The sequence below is a fragment of the Convolutriloba macropyga genome, chromosome 2, assembly GCF_964194025.1.
Source record: "Convolutriloba macropyga chromosome 2, txConMacr16.3, whole genome shotgun sequence".
NCBI lineage: Eukaryota > Metazoa > Xenacoelomorpha > Acoela > Convolutidae > Convolutriloba > Convolutriloba macropyga.
Window position 1 is genome coordinate 17,605,307 of NC_134469.1, and position 26,447 is coordinate 17,631,753.

The window sequence follows — 26,447 nt, forward strand, 5'->3', positions numbered from 1 at the left end:
GATAAAACGAATGGAGTTTAAGCCTACAGTTGAAAATTTCAGAGAATTGGTAAAATTTTCAAGTATTAAAATTTGTATTTTTGTATTTTCCCATTTTCATGTTTTTCATTACGTGGACAATCTCCGAAAGGGTAAATTTCAATAGATTTTGCATATTGTGGAAACAAAACCATTTTGAGCATGTAACTAGCCTATAACTTTATTGACCGAACTTTATTAGTAAATACTTGCGACCAGATTCAAAGACTTAATTTTTCTTCTGAACAATGCTGTGGATAAAATCAAAACCCCTAATTGTCTTCCTATTCATCAATTAGTATCGAGACGGACATTTTTGAAGTAAGTCAACAATTAGGTTTTCTCATCTTGGTAATTAGATACTATATTCGTGGAAAAAGAGTTATTTTAGACAAACCTGAACCAAATCAGGCTAGTTTCACTCGTTTCAGCACAGGCTTCCAACTCTAATCTCAAAACATGAGTAGTAGAAAACCCCGACAAAATTGATTATGAGTAAGTTTTTCGGATATTCGCCAAGTAATGTGTCTTGTGCTCAACCCTGGCAGATAGACTTTGTAGAAGATTTCTTATTAGAAGAGAATCTAATTTATCATTCGGCAATCAAGCGGTCCTCTTAGAACCCCAAGAGGGTTGTATTTTTATGATTAAAATTATTCCGTATTTTGATCCTTTAGTGGAATTATGTTAAAAAAAATTGAATAATCATTGGTTCTATGGAGAACTTAGATTTAAAAAGGAAGGTGATTTCGAGTACTTAAACAATACGTTGTTGTCAATGACTGGCTCAATATTACAAAAATATTTTGAAATAACTAATAGCAGCGCAATTTTCGTTTTCATTTCTCGTTCCGATTTTTTTCAAAATGGGAGAAAATTTTTCATGGCCGCATTTTGTTCCTCAATCAAATTCTCAATATTTGTTCACGCATCTTATCGGAATAAGAATTACATAGTTTTGCAGCTCTTATAAGCTAGCGTTGATTTTTATAAAGAAACATCAAGTTTTTACGCCGGCTGAAAATAGAGAGCAGTTTGAAAAATTTGTTTGCTTTCTTCATTCTTCTTTTAATTCTCAAACTTATATTTTTAGAATAACGTACCTTTGAATTTCTCATAGTGAGTCAATGGGCCAAAAATCAAAGTGCTTGAATATGTCTGATACTATCGACAAGCTCGAAAACTATAGGAAACAACTCTTCGAAAGAAGGAGGACAAACCAAAACAAGTTTGAAATTTTGGCGTTCATCTTTTGTACTCTTCTATGGCCTTCAGAACATTTTTTTTAAACAAATTAAGTTTCTGTTTTTAGACTATTTGATTCAATGCATGCTCTATTTGAAATTAATTAAAACTTTGGGGATTTTAGAGACAGATTAAGAAATTTTATTAAGAAAAAAAAATTTTGTCGATTTCTGCGGCACTTACGTTATGCCCTCATCCCAAAATTTTGCAAAACTTATTTAATTGCACAAAAAATGCACAAATCTGACCAATTCTTGGCTAGCTGACTACGAAAGAACGCAAAATCTGCTTCTAATTGCTCTAAATTTTCTATGTTATTTTGATGATTCCTGTTGCTTCAAATAAATTTCTAAATTGAGCTCTCAACTGGCCTGAATTTGTACATTTCTTCCAGTAAACTGAAATTTCGAAGCTGTCAATAGTACCGTTTTGCTTCCTTTGAAATGATTTTACGTTAAAAAAAGACATATGGGGTTTCTTTAGCAGAATTTTCCATTCTTATTTCTCCTGTAAATGTCCACGCTAATTCGGACTACATATTTTCACCAAATGTTCCAAATTTTAGTGGTACAAAATGGACTTGAAATTTCACACTTGGTTCCTTGAGGGTCATTACAAAACACAATAAAAAGTAACCAACTTTAAATACTTAAGTTTGTTCTGATGCCCTCCCTCGTGCAGTTGGTCTCATTTCATTAGCAGTCCAATTGATTTCCTATCCAAATTGGCGGAAATTGTTAAAAAAAATTGCTTTGATATATTCACCTCAAGTGAATAAAGAACACGGTAAATTGGTCCAGCGATGTGCAAAACTTTATTCAACCTACTGTTTTTTTCCGTGATATTACACTTGTTTTCTTCTCATTTTTGTTTTTTTTATCGGAAAAAGAATAACAAAATTTTGTAGCCCTTATGAGCTACCTTTGATTTTTAAAAGGAAAGATCAAATTTAATCGCAGGCTGAAAATCGAGATCAGTTTGAAAAATTTATAAGAAAAGAGGAAAAGCTTTATTCGTTTGTACAAACCTGTTTGAAAACAAACTAAAATGACAGTTTCTTTCTATAGTTATGAAAAACTGAGTTTTCAAAAGAGAAAAAAGAGTTTTTTACTGGTTTATTCTGTTCTTCTCTTTTACTATTTGAGAATTTGAAACCTTTTGGGCGCTCCACAGATTTTTAATTGAGCCAAACATAGAAGCATTATTATTAAAAGTGGATATCGAAGAAACTAATACCGACGACGCCAAAAAAATATACTTGGAAAAAAACAGAAATTTTTTTAAATTTTTTTTCACTTCTGAAACTTAATTTTTAAGATACAGTACCTTTTAATTTCTCATAGTGAGTTAATGGGCCGAAAACTAAAGCGATTGTATTAGTCTGATACTTTTGACGAACTCGAAAATTTTAAGAAACATTTTTTCGACAGAACGAGGAAAAACAAATGACAGATTCGAAATTTTTCGTTCGTTTTTTTGCACTTTTGTTTGGCCTTTAGAACAATTATTTGCTAGGTGGCTACGAAAGAACACAAAGTGTGCTTCTCAGAGAGAGAAAAAATTGCTATAATTTTTGTTGTTATTTTGATCATTCCTGTTACTTCATTTGAGAGACAGATTAAGAAATTTTATTGAGAAAAAAAAAATTTTGTCGATTTCTGCGGCACTTACGTTATGCCCTCATCCCAAAATTTTGCAAAATTTATTTAATTGCACAAAAAATGCACAAATCTGACCAATTCTTGGCTAGCTGACTACGAAAGAACGCAAAATCTGCTTCTAATTGCTCTAAATTTTCTATGTTATTTTGATGATTCCTGTTGCTTCAAATAAATTTCTAAATTGAGCTCTCAACTGGCCTGAATTTGTACAGTTCTTCCAGTAAACTGAAATTTCGAAGCTGTCAATAGTACCGTTTTGCTTCCTTTGAAATGATTTTACGTTAAAAAAAAAGACATATGGGGTTTCTTTAGCAGAATTTTCCATTCTTATTTCTCCTGTAAATGTCCACGCTAATTCGGACTACATATTTTCACCAAATGTTCCAAATTTTAGTGGTACAAAATGGACTTGAAATTTCTCACTTGGTTCCTCGAGGGTCATTACAAAACATAATAAAAAGTAACCAACTTTAAATACTTAAATTTGTTCTGATGCCCTCCCTCGTGCAGTTGGTCTCATTTCATTAGCAGTCAAATTGATCTCCTATCCAAATTGGCGGAAATTGTAAAAAAAATTGCTCTGATATATTCACCTCAAGTGAATAAAAAACACGGTAAATTGGTCCAGCGATGTGGAAAACTTTATTCAACCTACTGTTTTGCTCCGTGACATTACACTTTTTTTCTTCTCATTTTTGTTTTTTTTTATCGGAAAAAGAATAACAAAATTTCGTAGCCCTTATGAGCTACCTTTGATTTTTAAAAGGAAGGATCAAATTTAATCGCAGGCTGAAAATCGAGATCAGTTTGAAAAATTTATAAGAAAAGAGGAAAAGCTTTATTCGAATTTTCAAAAGAGAAAAAAGAGTTTTTTTACTGGTTTATTCTGTTCTTCTCTTTTACTATTTGAGAATTTGAAACCTTTTGGGCGCTCCACAGATTTTTAATTGAGCCAAACATAGAAGCATTATTATTAAAAGTGGATGTCGAAGAAACTAATACCGACGACGCCAAAAAAATATACTTGGAAAAAAACAGAAATTTTTTTAAAATTTTTTTCACTTCTAAAACTTAATTTTTAAAATACAGTACCTTTTAATTTCTCGTAGTGAGTTAACGGGCCGAAAACTAAAGCGATTGTATTAGTCTGATACTTTTGACGAACTCGAAAATTATAAGAAACATTTTTTCGACAGAACGAGGAAAAACAAATGACAGATTCGAAATTTTTCGTTCGTTTTTTGAACCTTTGTTTGGCCTTTAGAACAATTATTTGCTATGTGGCTACGAAAGAACACAAAGTGTGCTTCTTAGAGAGAGAAAAAATTGCTATAATTTTTTTTGTTATTTTGATCATTCCTGTTACTTCAACTGAATTTCTAAAATAAGCTCTCAACTGGTCTAAATTTGTAATTTTCTCCCAATTAACTGAAGTTTCGAAGCTGTCAGTGTAGTACCCTTTGGCTTCTCGTAAGATGATTTTACTGTAAAACACAAATCAGTTATTTTTTGCAAAAACTTCAATTCTTACTTTTCCTGTAAATGTCCGCGCAAATTCAGGCTACATCTTGTCACCAGACTTTCCAAGTTTTAGTGAATCAAAATTGACTTGAAATTTCTATCTTGGTTCCTTGAGGGTCACTCCAAAACTTAAAAATGAGAGAAATAACAACCTTTGGATACTTAAATATGTTCTTATGCCCTCCGTCGTGCAATTGGTCTCATAATCATTAGTAGTCCAGTTGATCTCATATCCAAATTGGCAGAAATTCTATAGAAATTCGCTTTAAAAGTTTCATTTTTAGTGAAAAAAAACATGTTAAATTGACCTAGTGAAGTGGAAAACCTTATGCGTCCTAACCCTTCTTCCGTGATATAATATTCATTTCTTTTTTTTTAAAGTTTTTTTTCATAATATTTCAACTGTTGCATTTAGTGAAATTTATGTATAGACCAGTATGCTTTAAGTTTTGAGCTTGAACTATTGACCACATTGAGAATAAACTAAAATTAAACAGCGCAAGTTAATTAATATAAAAATGTAAGTTTTTCAGTTAGAAGAAATATGAGAAAGAACTGATTTGTAACGTTAACAATTAAAAGAAAGAACATTTTTTTGTCAGGTCCTCTTTAAAATGTACCAAATGCAAAGTTGTGTGACTATAGGACACATGAGTTGAATACAGATTGCACCTAACTAATACGAAAGAGACAAAAACTTGACATAATTTTCTCTGCCATTTTTTTTAAATTTTCTATTTGTTAACTTAAAAGTCAACTGGTGCGCTTTTTGAATTTTTTGTTTCTGCCAAATTTTGTGTTATTTTGCGAATTAACTTACAGCACATTCCTTTTTCTTCTGGTAAAATTTTATTTGTTTGAGAGTTCTGAATTGTTTTTTTCCGAAAAAAAGTCTGATTGAAGGTTGTTACGGAAAAAGCTTCACTTATGGCTTCAAGACATTGTTAGCTAAAAAGACATTTCGTCTTAGAACAAAGAAAAATTTTCAACAATGTTGAGATGTGCATTAGAACATTTTGTGCTACACGCACTTTCGCAGGAGCAAGCCATCTTGTATTTAAATTTTTGATTTTTATTGTTGTTTTTATGGCAAAAAACCAATTTGACAAATCTTGAAATTATTTATCCCGCAAAACCTTTGGCAGGAGACAAGTTAACCTGTCAAAAAGTGTTTAATTCAACTTCTATTTTTGACTTAGTTAGTTTTTTTCATTCACATCTAAATATATGCCCCTACTTTGCAAAAACTCTTCGAAAATTTATATTTTGAACAAAATAATTCGATACAATTTTTTTTTTGCTTAAAGTTAGTCTTTTTTGCATTCGCTACTGTTGTTTCCTGTGTTATTTTTCGTCCATGACATTGTTTGGCAGTTTGGCAGTAATTTTTATATTTAGGTTGTACGTTAACGGGTAATGACATTCATCAATAATCCTGCCCTTACATGAAGGAAAAAATATTTTTTAATCAGATATTTTGATGTTTTGAAGAAAAATAAGATTTTTGACTTAGATATTTTAAATTGATATCAGTCTAGATCGAGGCAAGGACTGAAACAACTGGTCCAGTTCTTTTATGAATTCTTACACGCTCTACTTGACTTCTGTTCTCGAGGAGCTTTGTCTCAAAACTCCTTAATTTGCTCAAAATTCTCAATTTGATTAACATCTGTTTGAGAATTGTTCCCCCCAGTAGTTTTAGAAGAAAAGGCGCACTTTAAAAATGTGAGCAATGGACCCGCGAGGCCTCCTTTGCGTTCATTGATTACGACAAAAACTATTTCTAATAAGAGAACAACCTTTCGCTGTGTTTGAAAATAACTTGTGAAAATTAGAGTGAGAATGGAGCTTTTATTATGAAAACAAGCAAAATATTTAATCTCCGTAAATCAAGTTCGACAAAGTATTTCTAATTATCATATTGTTTTTGTTGCTTTTAAAAAATGATTAAACAATCACAAATTGCAAGTTACCAAATTTCATAATTTGCTGTTATTTTTGCAGTAAATATTTTCTGTGTGTTTGACCATTTTTGAAAATCGTTTAGGTAGATTGTAGTTTTGTGTTTCAGCTTGAAAGGTGGAAGAAATCGTCGGAGTTTAAGTTGATTACAATTAGTTCACGCATCACGTGGAACAAACAAACTGAACAAGACTGAAGTCGCCATTGTTTACCTCAGCGAAACATAATCTCAACTATGGTCTGGGACTGTTCCCCTGTCCTCACATTTTCATCTTTCTTTTGTTCATTCAATAACAGTAGTAGGACAATTAGCATATTATGGAATTAGCAATGTTGTGTGCGTTCTGCTCTTGTGGGTCCATATCCGCCGAGAACCCTAGTCCCGAAGACACCAACAACCCGCCGAGGGAGGGCGGGGGTCCCGGAAACACAAATTACGTCACTCGTCAAAACACAGGTCAGAAAATCACAGCAAATTTTATTATCCTGGGTGAAGGGGAGTTTGATTTTTTGGATCTCTTCTATCGATGCACTCCACTTAGTTTGTGCATATTATTGAACCCAATGGAAATTCTGCGAAAATATGTCTTAAGAAACCTAACAGAAAATAGCAAAAACTAACCTTGCGATATTTTTCAGAAGTTTCCAATTGAATAAGAATCAAAGTATAATAACTTATTAAGTTCGGACTTCGTTGGCGGTTTATTCATTAAATACTTAGTATTTACCCGGAGGAGGGTGGCAGAGCAAATCAGGGCTGAATCAGTCTCGAGACATGACATTCTGTTTTTAGAATGACCGGTACTCTGTTCATTTCACCACTTACACTGGCCAGTCTTCATTGTTGAGTAAAAATTATTGCATAAAGAATAATATGTTCAGCTTAACTCCTGCCAACAAGGTTTGTTTTATGTGATTTGAACTTCCGCGTGGGTACCTGTAACATTTAATTTTCGAAGCAAGTCGTAAACACTAAGCCAAATGGGCTTTGTGATAACTGCTGACAAACTAGCTTATGTACAAATAGTGTGTAAACTACAATGATAATTACCAGTTATAAGCTACAAAAGTATGAATTTGTTCTTCTCGAACTTAATTTAGTGGTACGAAAATTTTTCAGACTATACGGGATAAGTTTAGCCTGGGCGAACTATATTGACTAAATATAATCATAATAATGAAAAACTTCACATAAAAATATTTGAGAATTCTGGAGATACAATGTTTCATAACTGAATTAAAATTTTACTCCTGAAATATGCTGGTTCAGCGGTGAAATGCTCTGAGACTCAAATCCGGGTAGCTTGATAAATGATGGCAGTTCGTCTTTGTGTCAACTGAACAGATTTAGAATATTTTTTGAAACTTACAATTCTAAGCTCAAACTAAATGTTATTTAATGAATTGGGGATGAAATCAATTTAACCATTTGATTTTTAGGATTTTTTGGCATGTGATAAGACTCAAAATATTTTGTTCTTGATTATATCTCTATTACTTACTTTTGCGGAGTATATATATATATATATATATATATATATATATATATATTAAAACATTTTTATATATATATATATAATTATATATTTAAGAGTTAAGTTGAAAACTTGTTAGAAGTTAGAGGCTAAGACCCTGCACTACTTTATTTGAGTTTTAAATTCTACATAAAGTTTGTTAAAAATTAAACAGTTAATTAAACTATGACAAAGAATTAAAAAAATCACACAGTGGTACCTTGTTCAAACGAGTTTTGTAAGCAATTGGTACTACCACGCTTGTTGATGAAAATGTAATTCAACGCACAATGGCATTTTTTTAATTAGGTTTTTTACTCAAATTTTTTCAGTCGCAAAAACGTAATTGGCCAATTTGGAAATTTTCAAAAAAGTGCCAAAAAACTGTAGCCAATTTTTAGCTGATCTTGCGTCATTCTGACAGAAAATGCGTTTAAACAACTTAAAATCAATAAACTAAATCAGAAATCTCTTCCTTATGGAATTTTTTTTTGCTGAGCCACGACTTTGCAGCATCCAATTTGAAATTTATCCTTCCGATGAAAACGATTGATGAATAATTGAAACTGTTCCTCCTAACAAAAGTTATTTTCCGATAGCCCTGAGTGAACAAACTCATGCGCTTATAATGAATTTTGCAGCCCTACAGGAGGAAGGAATAGCCATTAAAACTAAAACATACTAATCTAACGTGTGGAAAAAAGTTTAACAATTCAAAAATAACTGATGAGGAATAATTTACGGTTAAAACGTGACGTGTTTGAAATTGAAAATTAGGCTTCAAAAGCAAAAACTAAGTTTGACAGAGTCATTTAAACATCTATGACTTCCATCAAATTTAAAATAAAAAATTTTTGTCTTAAACATATAATATTACCAGAAGGAATTTTTCTGGCTAATTAAATTAACAGTTTTTAAATGAATTGCGTTAACTTTCAAAACTGAGAGTTTGGATATATGTGCCTTCACTATTATATATAATAAATATCCATTAAAAGTTTTGGGCATTAGTTTCGATAAAATGTACTTTTAATAACATATTTTATGTTTTTGCTTTCTTTTGACAATCTTCTGAAGTATCATACATTGGCTCTGTTCTCTCCTCTGAAGATCTTGTTTCCAAAATAACCGGTGAGAGCCCAAAAAACTGCCAAGTTTTTCAGGATCTTTATTCCAGTATAGCACAACTGGACATTTCAAACCTCTCACAAAAGACGATCCAGCATTCTCTTGATAATGAAAAATTTCATGTTCTCAAAGAGAATCTAGCCTGTGAGAGAGAATCCGCCCGACTTCTCTCATTTTCTGTCCGACATGCTGGAGCTTGGTTGTCTGCTCCCCCCATTCCAGCTCTTGGGCTTCATATGGCACCAAATGAGTTTAGAATTAGTGCAAAGTACAGGTTGGGTGTCCCTGTCTACGACGCCGAAAGGAAGTGCCCGTTCTGTAAAGCAGGAGTTCTTGACATCTATGGGGATCATGCCATTGCGTGTCACGGTCGGGGAGACGCAATTGCAAGACATGACCGTATTCGAGATAAATTAGTGTCTGCTTGCTCATCTGCGAATCTCTCACCAGTAGTGGAAAAAAAGAACCTAATTCCAGAAAGCCAGTCACGCCCTGGAGACATCTTTGTCCCTACTTGGAAAGCGGGAAAACCTGCTGCATTTGATGTAACTGTTACTTCGTCGCTGCAATCCAACTCTCTCACTAATGCGGCTACAAAGGCAGGATACGCACTTGATGCAGCAGATGAAAGAAAATATTGTCTCCACGACGTAACTGCGCAAAGATGGGAATCACATTTGTTCTCCTTGCAATTGAAGTTCTTGGCGGGATATCGGCAACCTTCAAGAAAACACTCAAGCGGTTGGCTGTGTTAAGTGACAATCGTTCCTTCCAAGCGCAGGGGTTGTCTGTAGCTTTTTGTAAACTAATGCAATCCTTGTCAATCACCGCTATTCGGGGATCAGCGGAAATGTTGCTGGCACGGGCTCCATAGTAGACTGTTTTGCTTTTTGGGTGATCGACTGCTCGGAGGGGAGATGGTAGATCCAGTACTGTTGCAATCATTGTCGACAGATATGATCAAGGGGTCTGCCTCAATGATTTTGACACGCTCTTTATGGCCAGATTTAACAAATTCAGAATCAGAAGAGTCGAGATTGGCCTTTAATGATAAGTCGCCAAAACGATTGCAACAAACGGGAGACTTATCAATGTGCAGTTCTAGTATTTTTTATTCTTACCTGACCAAAGTGGGGAGAATAAAAACATACATTTTACATGTGAAAAATAAAAAATGCCGACGAAATGAGATTCATAAACTGTTGATCTGTTGTATTGACAATCACCGTTTTGTTAACCAAGTTAATTATTTTTGGTTGTAGTGTTTAATTTAACCTTTTACTTCTGAAGTTATAGGGGTATCTTTTGTTCGAAAATCCTTCGGTTGTTTTTTCTACAAATGGCAAAATTGGATGTTCTGCCCTTTATGCCTCACACGGATACGATTTCTACTTTGCTATCAAAAACTTTTATTTGATAAATTTCGGAGCACTGAATTAATTTTCTGCTCCTCATTTTTTGAAGTTAGCTGTTCAAAATATTTTTGAAATTTGAAATTTTTGTTGAAAAAGACGTCTTTCAGCTGTCATTATTCACCTCATTGTGGCAAAACAGTTTTTCAACTTTTTTCACCAACGCTCTGGACCCCCGTCTTCTAACTTTGCCAATAAACGCTCCTCTCAACGTTGTATGGTAACCCTTAAAAAACATTGGGGCGGGCTTTGGTGCTGAAGACGATTGTTGCTCCATATTTCTCACAATTCATTAAACGTCTTCAAAATACTCACAGGATACCAATCTTGTAAAATAAACCATGCATTGTAGCTAACTTGTTTAATTTTTGAATTTTTTCAATAGTTCTCTGCGATAACCTTGGGATTTGTTATTTCACAGGGGGTCCATCAGTAACATCAGCGGGGGGCAGTCGAAGTGGAGGAGTGGGTACATCAAACTCTAGGGGCGGGGGACAGAACGGGAACTCGGCTACCAGTACGAACAAGCGGGGCTCTGCAGCTAATATAGGTGGAGTTGGTGGCAATAACAAGACGTCCGCGGCCAGTGGGTGCAGAAATTTACCACCTCAGTTAGTTTAAATTATTTTCCGGGTTTTGTTTAACATCTATCTTTTAAACCCCAATTATTTCACCCCTCTATCATTTCACTATCGTTTCGCCCCAGTTATCTCAACTCTATCATTTCACCGCTCTGAAATGCCACCCCTGTTTTATTTCTTTACCCGGGATGATCTTCAGGAATGAAACTTAGCAATCATAAAACGCCATATATGGAGTTTATGGAAACCTACTAAAGATACAACAATCGTCAAAAGTTTTGAGCTTGGTTGATAAACACACTCACACACACACAAACATATATATATATATATATATATATATATATATATATATATATATATATATAAGTATAGGTATATATAAATATATATATATATATATATGTGTGTGTGTGTATGTATATATATGTATATAAATACATATATATATATATATATATATATATATATATATACATATATATATATATATATATATATATATAATATATAATATATATATATATATATATATATATATATATATATATGGCCATGCCTAAGCGGCTCTTGGGCTTGATATAAAACTATCACAATCGAACATGGGTTTTAAAATATCCTCATAAAATGTGCGGGGCTAATTGAAGTGAGTTGAAACAATTTGAAATTCGCTACAATTAAAACTGCTTCAATTCTTGACCAGAGGCCCAATTAAACAGCGCTCTAGATTTTTTTTCTGTCTTGGCTGTTTAAAAAAATTTTAAATTTCTACCAGTCTCACCTCTTATTTTGTTAGCTGGGAAAAGAGTTGCCAGTTGTTGTCAATCTCAATTGGCGGAAAAATTTAGTACGCCCTAGTCGACAAGTCTTTGGTTTTTAAACATAAGAAATCGTCGCTATCGTCATTTTTTCTAGCCAAAAACATCAAAAGCTTCTTTAATTTATAGTCGGCAACATCGTTTTTGTTCGGTATTTAACATAAAAAAGATCCGGTTACGTCGTTTCTAAACGCACGACAGATTCGATATTGTTGTTTTTTATACGTAAGAGAGATTCGGTATCGTTGTTTGTTTATGAGAGAACACAATTATTAGTCCAGCAGACCAGACAAAGAACGGTCGGCATGTTCGGTTTCAAACGGAACCGAGCATGGAAATCTTTGCTTGTAAACTAGAAGAAAGCATGTCAAAGCTCAGTGAAATTGAATCAAACAGCACAATTTTCTTCATTGTTCAGCAAGTATGTTAGCTTTTTGGATTAAAAAAAAAACAAATTTAAAAATAACCAGATATAAGAACAAGCTCAGGAAGAGTTTTGCACACTTAGTACGTTGCACGCTTAAATACTGAACATACCGACTATCTCTTACGTTTAAGTACCGAACCTACAGACGATCTCATACGTTTAAATACCGAACATTCCAACGATCTCTTACGTTTAAATGCCGAACGTATTGACAATCTTTTACGTTTAAATGCTGAACATACCGACTCTTGCGTCGCAAAACGACAATACCGGATCGTTTTTACGTTAGAAACCGACAATGCCAAACAGACCGAACGCACCGACAATTTCGAACGTTTGAAACCGAACATACCAAAGATTTCTTACATAGTTTTCATCCTTTTTGTTCAATCTTCTCAACTAGGACATTTTGTGTATAATCTAAATTAAAAACTGTTGATTGTAATGTTTCTGCATGGTGGACGCGTATTGACCAATAGGGTGCATAGCCGACAACCGAAAAATTCAAAAATTTAGCCAACCATTTGTGTCAACCAACTTAGATGGGTTTAAATTGTTAGATTAAATTGGGAGCAGCAATTTATCAACTTAAACAACTAACAAAAGGCTATACTTGATTGGACACTACCCCTTCCTCCATCAAGGGGTGCGATCACGGATGCCATGTGGAACGCTACTCGACCTCACATCAAGGATAATATGATAATATTGCAACCAATAGTGATTTATTGGCGCAATAAATTTGTTGCCAATTATAATGAATATGAAGTCTAAGTTTCTACTTATGTTCTTGTCGGCCATACCCCCATGACGGCCAATAATACTTGCACATTGATAAACATGTGAATGTGTATAATTTCACATAAAATTTTTTTTATCGAGCAAAATTTCTTTTATTACCATTGGCACCTGAGTTTTTTTTAAAATGAAGCCATTGTTGTTTATTGTTTTCGCTATTTTTAAAAAAATGTTTTTATTTGTTGAAAATTGTAAAGATGGCATTTTCCGAATCAATTTTTTGACTTCCCGCTGCCGAAATGAAGCACAAATTTGCTTTTGAACTTTAAGATTTTTTTCAAATTTCTGAGTACCAATCAGCTTGTGAGAACTTGTAATCTTGAAAAATTTGCGAAACTTAGCTCTTAACTTCCATTAATAAAGACATTGACTTTCCATTTCCATTTAACACGTGTAAACTGAGCAAGTAAGAGCTTTTTTGATTCTCTCTAATAGCAACAACAGAAAAACTGGAGATACGAAACTTATTCACGTGAATGGAATCGATTACAAAAACTGTAACATAATTGATTTCATTAATGGATTGAAGATTTCAATGATAGAGGACGTTGCAGAGTTTTCTCGCGGAAGATCAAAATGTTATCTACAGGATATTGCGAGAACCTTGTAATGAAATATATCCTGTGTGATTTGAAAAGTGTATCTTGCAATAATACAAGAGTTTTAGACACAACGTTATCTTGCATGATAAAAAGTTAACTTGCAAGTTTAGCTCCTATCGATTTCTACTCTAATTACATTAGTTTTTTATTACGGTTGTTCGTTTTATGTAGCAACACTCAGATATAATAATTGCAAAAACTATACGAAATCGAAAATTTCCTAAAGTTCGGATTTGTAATGCTAAATCTGATTTCGCATCTTCATTAACACTCAAAGGTAAAAAACGTTATGATAAAATGCAATTTTTGGAGCGATTTCCACAGTATATTTGCAACATTTTTTTTTGACAGTTTATGCACATCGTGGCTTTGTTCTACTAGACAGAATTTTTTATCATAAAAAAATTAAGAGTAATTAGACCAAATTTCAATCTTTTTTTGTTCTCATATGTTTTGGGTTATCTAATTCGTAAAAACTTGTCGGTATTTAATTTTTTGTGTTAAATATCTCTTGTTTCACAAACATAAATAAAACACATCATGGATATCGTTTAATAATAGCTCGCAATCCTGCTCAACCTATAATGATACTTTTTCGTGCACGAAAAGCATAGATTTCTAGGTTGACAAAAAACGATGATGAAGAGAATTACCATTAGCGGATTGGTGATCTCTTTTCATTTCCATTTTTTGATTTCACATATTATTGATTGTAAAAATACCAATTTTCTTGGACCAGTTTATCCCAATCAGAAACTTAAAGAAATAGATAACTTTTTTCATTAATAGTTTGAGTTCTCAAATGAGTTCTCTGATTTAAGATATAGACACAATACTGTTTTTTCAGAAAAATTTTTATAATTGGACCAGTTATTTGTTTCTAAATCTTGCTAATTAAATTGGAATTCAATTTGTTTTGTCAAATTTCGAAAGCAATTATGTCACTTCTTACAAGCCACAAGTTTGTTGTGAGATATTTTACTTCTACTTTTTTCATGTTTTTTTTACTAAACGTTGATTAATGTTTTAAATGTTGCTGGCTTTTTCCCCTCAAGTTATTGTGATTTAGAATTTTTTACTTAAAAACTATGAAGAATAGATTTTTATATATTTGAAAGTTATGCGAGGCTTGATTCAAAGAAAAACTGGAGGGATAATTGTTTAATAACAATAACCAATCTGACAGAAAAACCAAATAAGGAGCAACGAACGGAAAATCTTTCGATAAGAGCAGAAAAGCAAAAACGACTTGATGACTGTTTGAGGGCAGTGCTTCAATTGCTTTCATATTCTAGAAGACTGTATATTTTGCAATAATTTTTGTAGTTCAAATACAATTAAGTGTCAGACCTATTTTTTCTTGCGTACAGGCATAGTCTATTGTCAACCACTAAAAAATTGATTCCTTTCTCCAAAGAAACATCGCAAATTGAATAACAGAAGCTGGCTTTCTTCAAAACTGAATTTGTTTACATCACAATTACGCGGTGAGTTTCTGGTCTCATAAGGGAAACGTGAAAAACTTTCAAATTGAAATATTGATTTTTCATTGCTCCCGTAGAGAAGCAATTATTCTAAACGTGTATGTCTTTTTTTATGCAAAATTTTTGTTTGACCGTTTTGACTTTTCGAGTGACTTTTACGCCCTTAACTTTTTGCGTTTGGCGTCATCTAAAATACTCTCTCACTCACAATTTTAAGCAGCTGAACTCAATTAGCGGCAATTTAATACAAAAAGTCAAATGAAAAGTGCGCCAAAACTGGTGCCATTTTTCACCTGAATCTTAATAGTGGTATATGTTAACCACTAATGTGGCTATTTGAAGCCCACTATTGAACTTCTTAGTCTCATTTAGGCTGCCCCCTCCCTCCCCCACCCGATTGAAGCAGGCTGCATTTGTCTAGAGCTCCCACTTTTGGTTTGAGAGCAATTCTTCCGACGTTTAGTCGGTTATGTTTGACCATTTTTTGTTTTATTCATTTTTGTGTGCAAATTATAGTTTTGGTGGCAAATTTGAATCAAATAAGTTGTTGTTTTGGAAATGAAAAGAATTAATTAAACTTTTATAAGGTAGATGCTGATTGGTTTGGTAATTTTCTTAATGAAATTGATTTTAAAAATTTTGAAAGAAACATACCAATTAGCTGTTTGGCTCTGAACGTTCTTTTAAATAAAGTGTTGAAAAACCTAAATTTCTGTTTTTGATAAGTTTTTAACACGAAGAAATGCCAGTTGAGTGTCGGAAAAACAGAGACTCTAACACCTATAGTATATGTGCTTTTAATTAAGATAGGCTGCTATTGTCTTGACTTTGCTTTCAACACACTTTTTTGATTTTTTCCATTACAGCCTGTCATGCCATCAACCGTTACTGATAAATTGCTGTAAACAAAAGTTTAAGCTGGAAAATCACAAAAATCTTCTGATTATAATGAGAAACTTTCGCAATCAGGAAAAAGAGGTAAAAAGTTGGCTCATTAAAAATAAGTTAGGCCACTGAGAAGTGGGCTGCGCAAAAATTTTTGTGTTTTTAGACATTTTAGCTCTTGAAGAACACTCTAATTTGAAATTTTTGATACGTATCAATGTTACTGCTACCCGTCAGTTGAATCAGCTGATAAATTGTCTAATAATTGAGAAAAATGAAGATTTTCATTAAACAAATTTAATTCATTGCTTTTTAACTCAGGAACGCTCATAACGAATTTTTTGCAATAAGTTTAACAAAACCCAATGGTAGGCAGCCAAAATACCCTTTAATGCCGGCTATATGCTTTGAGAAATCGACAAAAAACTCAAAAACTGTTGAGGCAAATTTCAAAAATTGTTTTTTTTACATCAGAAGAAGTTAAAAACTGTAATTCATGGCAAATTTTATAATTATTGAGAAACACTTGGAAATTTTTTTGAACTATGTTATTTGAGACAGTATATGCACTTTAAAAAACAGTAAAAAAATTATAGAAATAATTGATAGTTTTGAAATGCTTCGGTAATTTGTGAAAAATTTGTGCAGTGATTATTTGGCGATAATTAGGAAAATTATCGAGCATTAGGAGCGAAATTGTCTTCAAAAATAATTTTGCTTTCTTCAAAATGGCAACCTACATTTTTTTCCAAGAGTGTGTTTTGTGAAATAAACACTTTTAACGCGGAAATAAAATTGCTTCCCCTTTACGGTGTGTTTTCAGATATTGGTAAGAAAAAACAACTTTTACGCGATTTGTTGTAAAAATGCAAATAGGCAAGAAATATGGACGACTCTGACAGCTCATATTTCGTTTCTGATCCACTACTCTATTTTATGACTTTAAAAAATTCAGTCCCACATGCCCTGAAAAGGAACAAATTTGAAAAAAAATGACGACGAAAAAAGCCAATAATCATGTCGCCAAGGGCTTCGCTCCACTTTGTTCCACGGCCCTTAAAAGTTCATTATTCATTTTTGAGCGTTTTGTGTATTCGAAAAAAGCTTTTGAAATCGGATAGCTCGGTTCAAACAAAGAGACATAAATTCTACTAATTGAATTGATTAATAAAAAATTTTGGACATGAGCGGATTTTTGTGTCAAATTTGGAGTCTTGAAACGAATGTCTTCTTTAATTCCAGACTTTGATAACAACAAAGCGGTTTATGATAATCTGGTTTAAAAGATTACTTAGAGGTCTTAGCAAATTATCCTAATATAGGGGAATGGCTGCAGTAATTCCAATGTTTGTTATTTATTCAGTGTTTTTTTTATATTTGGACGGTTTCTCCATAACAAAAATCAATGCGCGTCGCTCTGATGGCCATCACCTGCCGTTGCTCTCAATATATAATGAGCTTAAAAAGAACAAAACATTTAAATAAATGGTGCCATTTTAAATCTAAATCAAAACACGTCAAAAGCAGACGCAGTCTACTGTATATTGTGTATTATTTGTTTCTCGTTCAAATACAGTCTCTTCATTGTGTGAACACTTTTGAAAAGTTTGAACAAAAAAGAGCTTGTAAACTATTTTTGTCGCCAAATTTCGGGTAGTGCAATTTTGATTAGCTAATAATTCTCATCAAATTATATCATTCCATTGATTTGAAAAACAATTCAGCGATCAATTTTATCATTATTTATCGAAAATATTGCAACCATTGTACAAAACTTTATAAATAATTGAAGCAAACATGGCCAAAAGCGCAAGTCGTGTAGTCGGTGATAGGACCATCTACCCCTTCCCCCCAGCTAACAGTGGTCAAATGCTTCACACGGGACCCGATGGCGTGGGCGACTACCGTTCTCGTCTCTATAGCGACACGACCTACATCGGAATAGGGCGAAAGGGCGCAGAGGCCTCCAATGATATTTCGTACCTATTCGGACCCGACTTTGTTGACAAACCGAGACGGAAACATCAACGCTTGGGTGAAATTGGGTGCGACATTCGGAGCTTTATCGACCAGTTAGGTCACAGTGAAAAAGAGTCCAGATCTAGTTCAGTTGCAGCCGAGGACATTGTTCAAAACCCTGTTCGCCCAATTGTTCACGGACCGTTTCGAACTGCCGTAGAGAACAATGCAATATTCCACAGATTCCAGGAACCCTGGTATCCAGACGTTCCAAATACCCAGCTGTACATGGGCTGGCCGGTTAATCTGAATAGATCTCACGGTGGGGGAACTCCGAAGCGAACAATGGGCCAAACTTCTAGTCGGGGATCTCGCGCGGGCAATGATAGCGTGACCCAGAGTGCGGTATTTGGTCGGGAGACGACATCGGTTTCTGCATCGCCATACACCAGCAGTTCCGATAAAATGAAATAAACTAGGAACTCGCTGATTTAAACTAAGCAGAGACGTTTGTTTCTCCTAAACTAGATCCTTTTTTCAAGTAAATATGCTTCCGAACATTTGTGCTCTTTGTCTTTACAAAATAACTTCACCGCAATGTGAGATGTAAACATTTTGTGCCAACTAATTTATATGTTACTATAAATCTTTGTTGCTCCAAGGACATAGTGAACTGACGCGAGGGTAATTGCGCCCCTGTAGAGAACCCAACGTGAACACAAAGGAGGAGTTTTTGTAAAAACTTGAGAAAGAGGCAAAATTTAGGTTTTGCTAAAGCCTACACTGGTTATAACTTTGACTAAAGAGGGCAAGAAAATTAGACTGAAAGGAGCAACTATGTGGGACAAAAAACTTATAAGAAAAAAAGAAGGGTGCTAGAAAATTCGCATTGTGCGTCTTTTCCATCGCGAACGTGCTCTTCATATGCTTTTCCATCAATTGTTTACAAAATAATTCACTATTTTGAGCTGATTCGAGGAATAAGTGCCTTGGTAATTTTTACCCTTGATTCTCTAAGTGTATGTTAGAGCATAACCCAGATCATAGTAACATAGTAACTCAGCGCTGAATCATAGTATTTCTCAGTCTGTATTTTTATCATGAACATATTCTGACCATATCACTTTTTACCATGAAAAGTGTAATGTCAAACAAATAAATCGAAGACTGTATCGGGTGAAAACAGCATTGAATTTCAATCCTTAGCAAAAGCTGGCCAGAACTAATTTTCAGTCTGTTCACTCTCTGATCAGAGCTCATGTCAGAGTAAAATAGGCCTCTACAGTAAAAAAAATCATTACAATCTGAAATAGAAACCATAAAATCTGGACGATGCGCCCAAAATTCGAATATCTGGCAGGTTCCAGGCACTTGGCTTGTATTTACTCGTTTTTGTGGGTTTTTTCTAATGTTAATTCGTTTTTGCAACGTTTTAATATTATAAGAAGTCGTCACGCTCAAAAAAGCATTGTCCAAAATTTCAATTTTTTTCCGAAATTTCCACAATTTTCCATGATTTTTCTATGAACATTATTGGAATCAAAACCAAGGATGCTCAGTCTATTCTCAGAAAAAAGTATCTATTCTTCAGGGCATTTATATTGCACATAATGAGTGGAAAGACACCCTTAAGATACATTGATACAGTACTGGGCCGATGTTATACAAATGGAATCCAATGTTTCAACACTTATATGCTATAGGACGAGGGTCCGGGAAGTTTAGTCATCCGAAGGGCAACTTGACAAGAGGGCCCTTGCGCCCGAGTGTTGGCTGGAAGGCTCGGACTAAGGGTCGGACTAAATTTTTTAAAGTTTTTCCCCAGTTTATTTTTTTTATTTGATTGCCTTTTTAACCTTCTAAAAGACTTTATCTGCCAATTTAAGCCCAATTCTGGACAAAAAATTGTTTTGATGCCGCATGGTTAAATAACTTTTTTATTCTAGTATTGGCTTTGACAAAACTGTCTATTTTGAGCACAGCACGAATGTTTCATCCGATTTTCTAGACATGATAGTGAACAAATTGTTTAGATTCAGAGTTCTAGTGACCTTTTGTTTGATTGGCATACTTATAATTTTGTTACGGTTTGTTTGCATCATGTATTTTTGACATATAAACTATCGGTGAATCTCAAATATTGGGGAAAGTTTCAAAAAACCCAATTTTTGGGTGCTGACTGCTTGTTGTTCGGCGATACAAATCAATCCAAAATAGAAAACTCCAGAAAATAAACATATTATTGTTTCCAATTTCTGAAGACACGGACAATAACGTATGATCTTGTAAATATTATAGCTGATGTTAGAAACATTGCCGTATTAACCAAGGATTACGTACAACTATGCCGACGTTCAAGAGTGCCGAAACTGAAATTGATTATAAAAATGCCGACACTGCTATTACGAATTAATTATCAACTAAATGCTAACCAAATGTTGTTTTCAAAACAAACAGGGCACGCTTATCAGTAGTTCGGTTGTGATAGATTCATATCAAGTCCCACGGGCCGCTGAAGCATGGCCGTGGTCCGCAATTATCATTATTTGATTCAAATATTTCTCGCCCCAATTATCTTGTCCTAATAAACAAAAAATCTAAAATCTCGCCATTTCATTGTGATTCAGAAGTTTTTTGCGTTCATTTCGGTTAAATTGATTTGATTTGTTTAGAATTTTATCGGGTGAAAAAGTGAATAAATTTTCGGCACTCATATAGTCGGCATAGTATTACGTCGGCATAGTTGTACGTCACCTTAACCAAGCTACAAGAGAGACACAACCCGCTTGATTGCTAATCTGAAAGTCTTTACAATCCTAATTGAGCGGTGCCCTATAGTTGTAGTACCAAGATTTACAAGAAAATTGAAAGCGCGAAAAAAGTTGAGAGGAGAATTTCCGCTGCAAATTAGCATGAGAATTTCAAAAAAGCACATCAAATTGCACATTTTTTTGGCGGTGCAATTTAAAATTAATTTTATAGCGAATACAAATCTATATTTAAATAAACCGAGACTGAAGATAAAATGACTCGAAAAAAATATAAATAGATTATTAGTTTAGTTTGTTTTAAATGTAAGCTATTCGTGCGCTTCAATGAAATTTGTTAATGAAACTACTGTTTTGGGCTGAAAAATCTTGAAACCGCGATTAATGTGTGAACTAAAAATAATCGCCTGAAATGTTTTGAAACTCGGACCATGACTGAAACAAAGCGTAAACCAGTTCAGTGTTGCTTTATTTAAAAGTAATGATGATAGCCGTCAGGAAATTCGGCAACTATATAAGCATCAGTTTTCACGTCAGCGTGAAAAACAAGCATTATTTACACCGTCGAAACTGTCATAAAAATTTGTTAACGTGACCTCAATAAATTCATAAATTTTATCACATCTTTCTTTTTAGTTTGACGCTTTTTTGCCCTGCTTTTTGTTACTGTATATACGTGACTAAATTTTATAATACATAGGCACATAGTTTTGCAAAATTTTTTATTGATTTTAATGCGCATTTTTCCTATCAGGCGCATAAAGTACAAAAGACGTATTTTATTGTGCGGGAAAATTTAATTCTATTATGAAGCGGTAAGAATACATTGAATTTCTACTTGCTAAATGGATAATTGTATTACATATCGTGCAGTTACGGCGCAATATGCAACTGATGTAATTTAATATTACCAAATATGGTCAATTTTTTCCGTTATCAATTTCATTTTAGTTCATTTCAGGTCATTTATGACTACAAATAGAAACTAATTCATCCAATTCGTTCACGTTCTTTTACGTAGCGTGAAAACCGTTTTGATCAACATCACAAATTTATCTCATTTTCTGAGTCTAGTTATATATTCCTATTACAGTGACCAAATTAGTGTCCTAATAGAGGAAAATTAATATTTTTTATCAGAGCTATTAAATATCTAAATTTTTGCGCAACTTCGTTACCAATAAGCCAGAAAAGCCGAGCTTATTTTTCTTAATTTTTGCAAAATTGCTCAGAAAGTTTGAGTTAATGTTATGTCAAAAATGTGTTGATAAGAGTTCACGTTTAATGTGTTCTTACGTTTAAATACCGACGAGAATCGATCAAATGGACGAAAAAACGATAGGGCTTTGATCGGTTGTGGCGAAGTAAAACCAACAAAAACCGACAATTTCATGTGTTTGAATCCGACGAAATTCTCAACACGGGGCGCATGAATCCATTACAATTTGACATTCCCGAGCGCAATGAGCAAAATCTATGTTCTATTTTTCAAAGTGATTTTTACGAAAATTACACCAAAACAACATAGAACAGATCATTGTTTAATTTCAGTCAAAGCGTTCTGCCAACAAATAATCCGGAAGAACAGAACTATGATTCAGCAACAAAAAACTCTCTGGGAGGTTAAGTTAGTTGGATGAATTTATCTCTAATAAAAACCGAAATTGATCAAACATATAGGGGTATAAATCGGTCTTTTCAATTCAAAATGGACTTAATGCGATTGACGAATAAATTTTTATTACACCAATTGAAATTTTTTTCATTGTTTAGTACACATTTTGTTTAAAAAACAATAAACATTTCATGACGTTTATTAATTTTTCGTATAACAAAAACCTAATTTCCTCAAATAGTTTTGAATCATTTTCATTCAAAAGCTAAATTTAACAATGAAAGGATTCTGAAAGAATAGTTGTGAGTAGAAAAAGTAGCCTATCTTACTCTTTAAATAAGAAAATTTTTGAGAAGGGTTTCCCAAAAGCTGAAAACGCAAAAGTTATGACTTCAATACTGCGTAAACTAAAATGCTGTGAAATATAATTTTGATATTCTGGCATATTTGGCTGCTTTCCGGATTTTAATTGTAACCTTTTAATCCATTTTCACGATTTATCACTTTGTTACAATTTGAAACCTTTTTTAACTTCGGACAACAAGAAAAATTAATGCGTGAACTTTGTCACTAATTTTGTCGGCTTGTGTCCCAAACAATTTCCGCAATTCGATTTAGTTTTTTGAGTTATTAGTTTCTACACAAACAAAGCGGCCAACTTCTGCAATGAAGCTGAAATTTGATATATATATATATATATATATATATATATATATATATATATATATGTATATATAATATATTATATATATATATATATATATATATTGAACTATTTTCAAATTATTAGGATAGAAATTAAACACTAGGTTTTCTAAGAGCCATGACCAAACTATCTAGACCAAACTTACGCTAATTCAAAAATGCCAACAGTTACAGATTTTTTTTTATTTTTTGAAATATTAGCGCCACTACCAGCTCGTTATGTTGATGTTATGTCAACGCCATTATAGAGAGAGTAACGTTTGGAATTTTTGTGGGTTGCGACCCCACAATCTCCTAATTACATCCTAGAAAATTTGAAAAGATAAAAATGAAGGTTTAAATGTGTCAATGGATGTAAAAACAACACACTTTTTGAAAACTTTAATTTGATTATATATTTGTTTTCAAAGTATCTGTCTCTTCTCTTCCATCGCAACTGTCTCTTTATGTGACCTTCTGTGGTTTTTATCTTGAGAAAAACGATGAAAAATAATTTCTCCTTTGGATTCTTGTATTTTTCTCTGGCAAATGGATCACTGAAGGAAAACCCAAAAAGTTGAAGTTTTCATTCCGTCAGACATACACCCCGAATTCTTTTTGAAAAGTAAAGGCAATTTTTCTATTCTGAAAACAAAATACAACACCTCAATGTTTTTGACGCTGAACCTTAGAACTGACATGAAATGAATGAACTTAGGAACAGGATTGCTTGAGAGAAAGGCAGTATTTTTTCGGAAGGATTATAGTCAGCTCATTAATTTAATGATACATCCCCTTTTTTCTCCTTTCTTAGTGCTTATCAACCATTTCGACCAGCTTAGAAAATTTTCATACGAGGATGAGCGGCATGAAAACATCTGGTTTTCTCAACACGTTTTCTTCTTTGTTCACGATGGTAGCATAAAATTTATGCCCTGTATTACCAGCCATTAATAATATATTTTCCATAATAATTTACAATAACTCCCTATTAGCGAACGAATACTATGAATTTTTCGGTTTTCGCTGTTGTTGTTGTTGTTGTTTTTAGTGTGCGTGTGTATGTATGTGTGTATATACTGAATATTGTGTAATACTTTAGCATGAATTCGATATGGCGTTCAATTTGGTGTAAAAATGGCTGCGGTGTTATATTAACACTAAAAGCGGGGAAAAGCGTTATTGGACAATTGAATGAACGTTTTCCGTCGTTCAAAAACACACCACCTCTACTCTCTACGCGTAACTGTGTCATCTCCTTTGGATCGACTATAAACAGCGCAGCGAGTTACAAAACTATACTGCTAGGAAAAGAACGTTGTTGGTGTGACTGAAAAATGGGAAAATTCTAAAAGGAAACTGCTGGATTTTCATCCAGCGCAGCTCAGTTGCGAATTAAAAGATCTGAGAAAATTCAGTGAAGTGCTCTTACAACAAATTACTTGAGCCAATTTGCTCGGAGACTAAAAACCCAAAATTTATACCCACGCTTTTCTTTGCCCAAAATACCTCTGAAATATTACTTTTTCCTGCCTTTTTTGTATAGCACTGAAGCGCGGCCTTAGTACGGTTTCATTTTACAAAACAGCCGTCGCGCTGTCTGTTTTAATTTTTATCTTTTTTAGTAATTCAAAACTGAGAAAGAATTTATTTTACTAAATTAGAAAATCCCTGTTACAGTTTTTGTAGGTATGACTTTCGAATTTAATAATTTTGATTACTTTCTTTCCATTTTTGTTACTTAACTTAAAACAGTTTGATATTTTTTGAACAGTTTTTGCATCAAGCAAAAGCATATTAATTGTTTCTGATAAAGAATTTCCCATCTATTGACGTCACTTTGGGTCATTCACTGTAATTATAGGCGTATTTTGCAATATTTTTCTTCGCTCTTGAGAAAAAGCTACTTTAATATTTATTTACTTTTTTTCAGAGTTTTAATCAGCTAAATGACTTATACTCTTCTGTTTTGATTACTTTACAAAATTCAATCGCATTTTCTTAACAAAGAAATACTGACCTTTTCGGTCAAAAGTTCATTTTGTTTCATTTCATTATATCCCGCATTTTAACAGCTTCCAAAATTTCAGTTACAGTAAATCTTTACCTGTTTAGTTTTCAATTTTTTCGAAGATTATACAAATAAATTATTTTAAACCTAAAGTGGTTGAATTTATTTAAGATTCGAAAGCAAAGATACAATTTTGTACAAAATAGAATTCCCGACAGGTCTATTAATACGTTTTCGAAAAATATATATATTTCTTGTTCACACAGATTTATTGAGATATTTGGCATCGACTTCACATTCAGTTCTAAATTAATCTCGAATTATCATTATTACTCGAAGATCAATCGAATGTTTATTTTTTGTAGTGTATGAGTTTATGATATATATATATATTAAATTTGTCCTTCTGTGGGTATCTGTGACGTCACAGCTGTAGTGTAGGAGGAGGTTTCGCGTTATAACCGGACATTATGTTTAGAATCAACGCTTCTAACTCTGAATTGGAGCAGTGGAAGCGCAGTTTCGACATCCTCATGTCCACCACAAGTGAGTACGAATCCACAAATTCCACCTATTCCACTATGTGATGAGCGGACTCAAACCTTGCAAGATTCTTGCATGATAATTCATAATTGGCAAGATTCTTGCAAGAATCTTGCAAAGATATGAATTTTGGCCTACAAATCAAAAAGCCGTTTTCAGCTCCCATTCCGCCTACCCATTCATTCCCACTGAATACTTATTTTTAGCATCAGCATTCGATTTTCCTTAGCATCGTTGATTATTGATAGTGATTTAGCTTCCTTAGGTTAAGGCACCAGGGCTTTTTGAACACATAATTGTATAAAAATAGGTTGAATGCGCAAAAGTGAACTAAATAAGCTGAATATTATTTAAAAAAAAAACACTGCTTTTTCAGTTCGTGGCTCAATTTGAGCATCTTTTGAACTTAGACTCAGTTGTTTTCAGCGCATTTCGTACAAATTTCCGAAAAACCTTTGATATGCGTGATACATTTTTCTCAAGGTCTTGCACTTCTAAGAATCTTTGCGCTACATGAAAGTAACCTGTTTTACCAGAGGGCACTGAAGTTGATGACAACTAAGCGCAGCAAAACATCAACAATTATATCATCAACATATTACGCAAAACATCAACAAATATACCTGACCTTTAGAACCAAAACATTCTTGAATAGGGACACGGAATAGGAATAATTGCTGTAGATTTTGTTAAATGAATATATAGGTGCTCTTGTCATTTCTGAGCACAGCGCCAAAGAAAAAAAAACAGTTGAAAGTGAGGGTTGGATTTTTAGTGTATGTGTATGTATGTGTGTGTGCGTTTGTTGTGT

General features: G+C 33.4%; 2 protein-coding genes across 8 annotated transcripts in view; both read left to right on the forward strand.

Annotated features, from left to right (window-relative positions):
• LOC142357342 (uncharacterized) overlaps window positions 1-26,447 on the forward strand; it is a 104,832-nt gene that overhangs the window by 63,128 nt on the left and 15,257 nt on the right. For all 7 annotated transcript variants that reach the window (XM_075409013.1, XM_075408989.1, XM_075409008.1 and 4 more), the window contains 3 exons: window positions 6,517-6,864; window positions 10,883-11,072; window positions 25,572-25,639. In XM_075409013.1, coding sequence (XP_075265128.1) covers window positions 6,726-6,864; window positions 10,883-11,072; window positions 25,572-25,639 — 397 coding nt within the window. In that variant the 5' untranslated portion in view covers window positions 6,517-6,725. The remainder of the gene's footprint in view (window positions 1-6,516; window positions 6,865-10,882; window positions 11,073-25,571; window positions 25,640-26,447) is intronic.
• LOC142335163 (uncharacterized) lies at window positions 17,285-18,661 on the forward strand. Its single transcript, XM_075383529.1, has one exon. It carries the CDS (start codon window positions 17,854-17,856, stop codon window positions 18,487-18,489), a length of 636 nt encoding a protein of 211 aa, XP_075239644.1. The 5' UTR covers window positions 17,285-17,853; the 3' UTR covers window positions 18,490-18,661.

Excerpts from the sequence above, each read along its gene's own strand:
- LOC142335163 (XM_075383529.1), top strand. The coding sequence starts at position 17,854 with ATGGCCAAAAGCGCAAGTCGTGTAGTCGGTGATAGGACCATCTACCCC.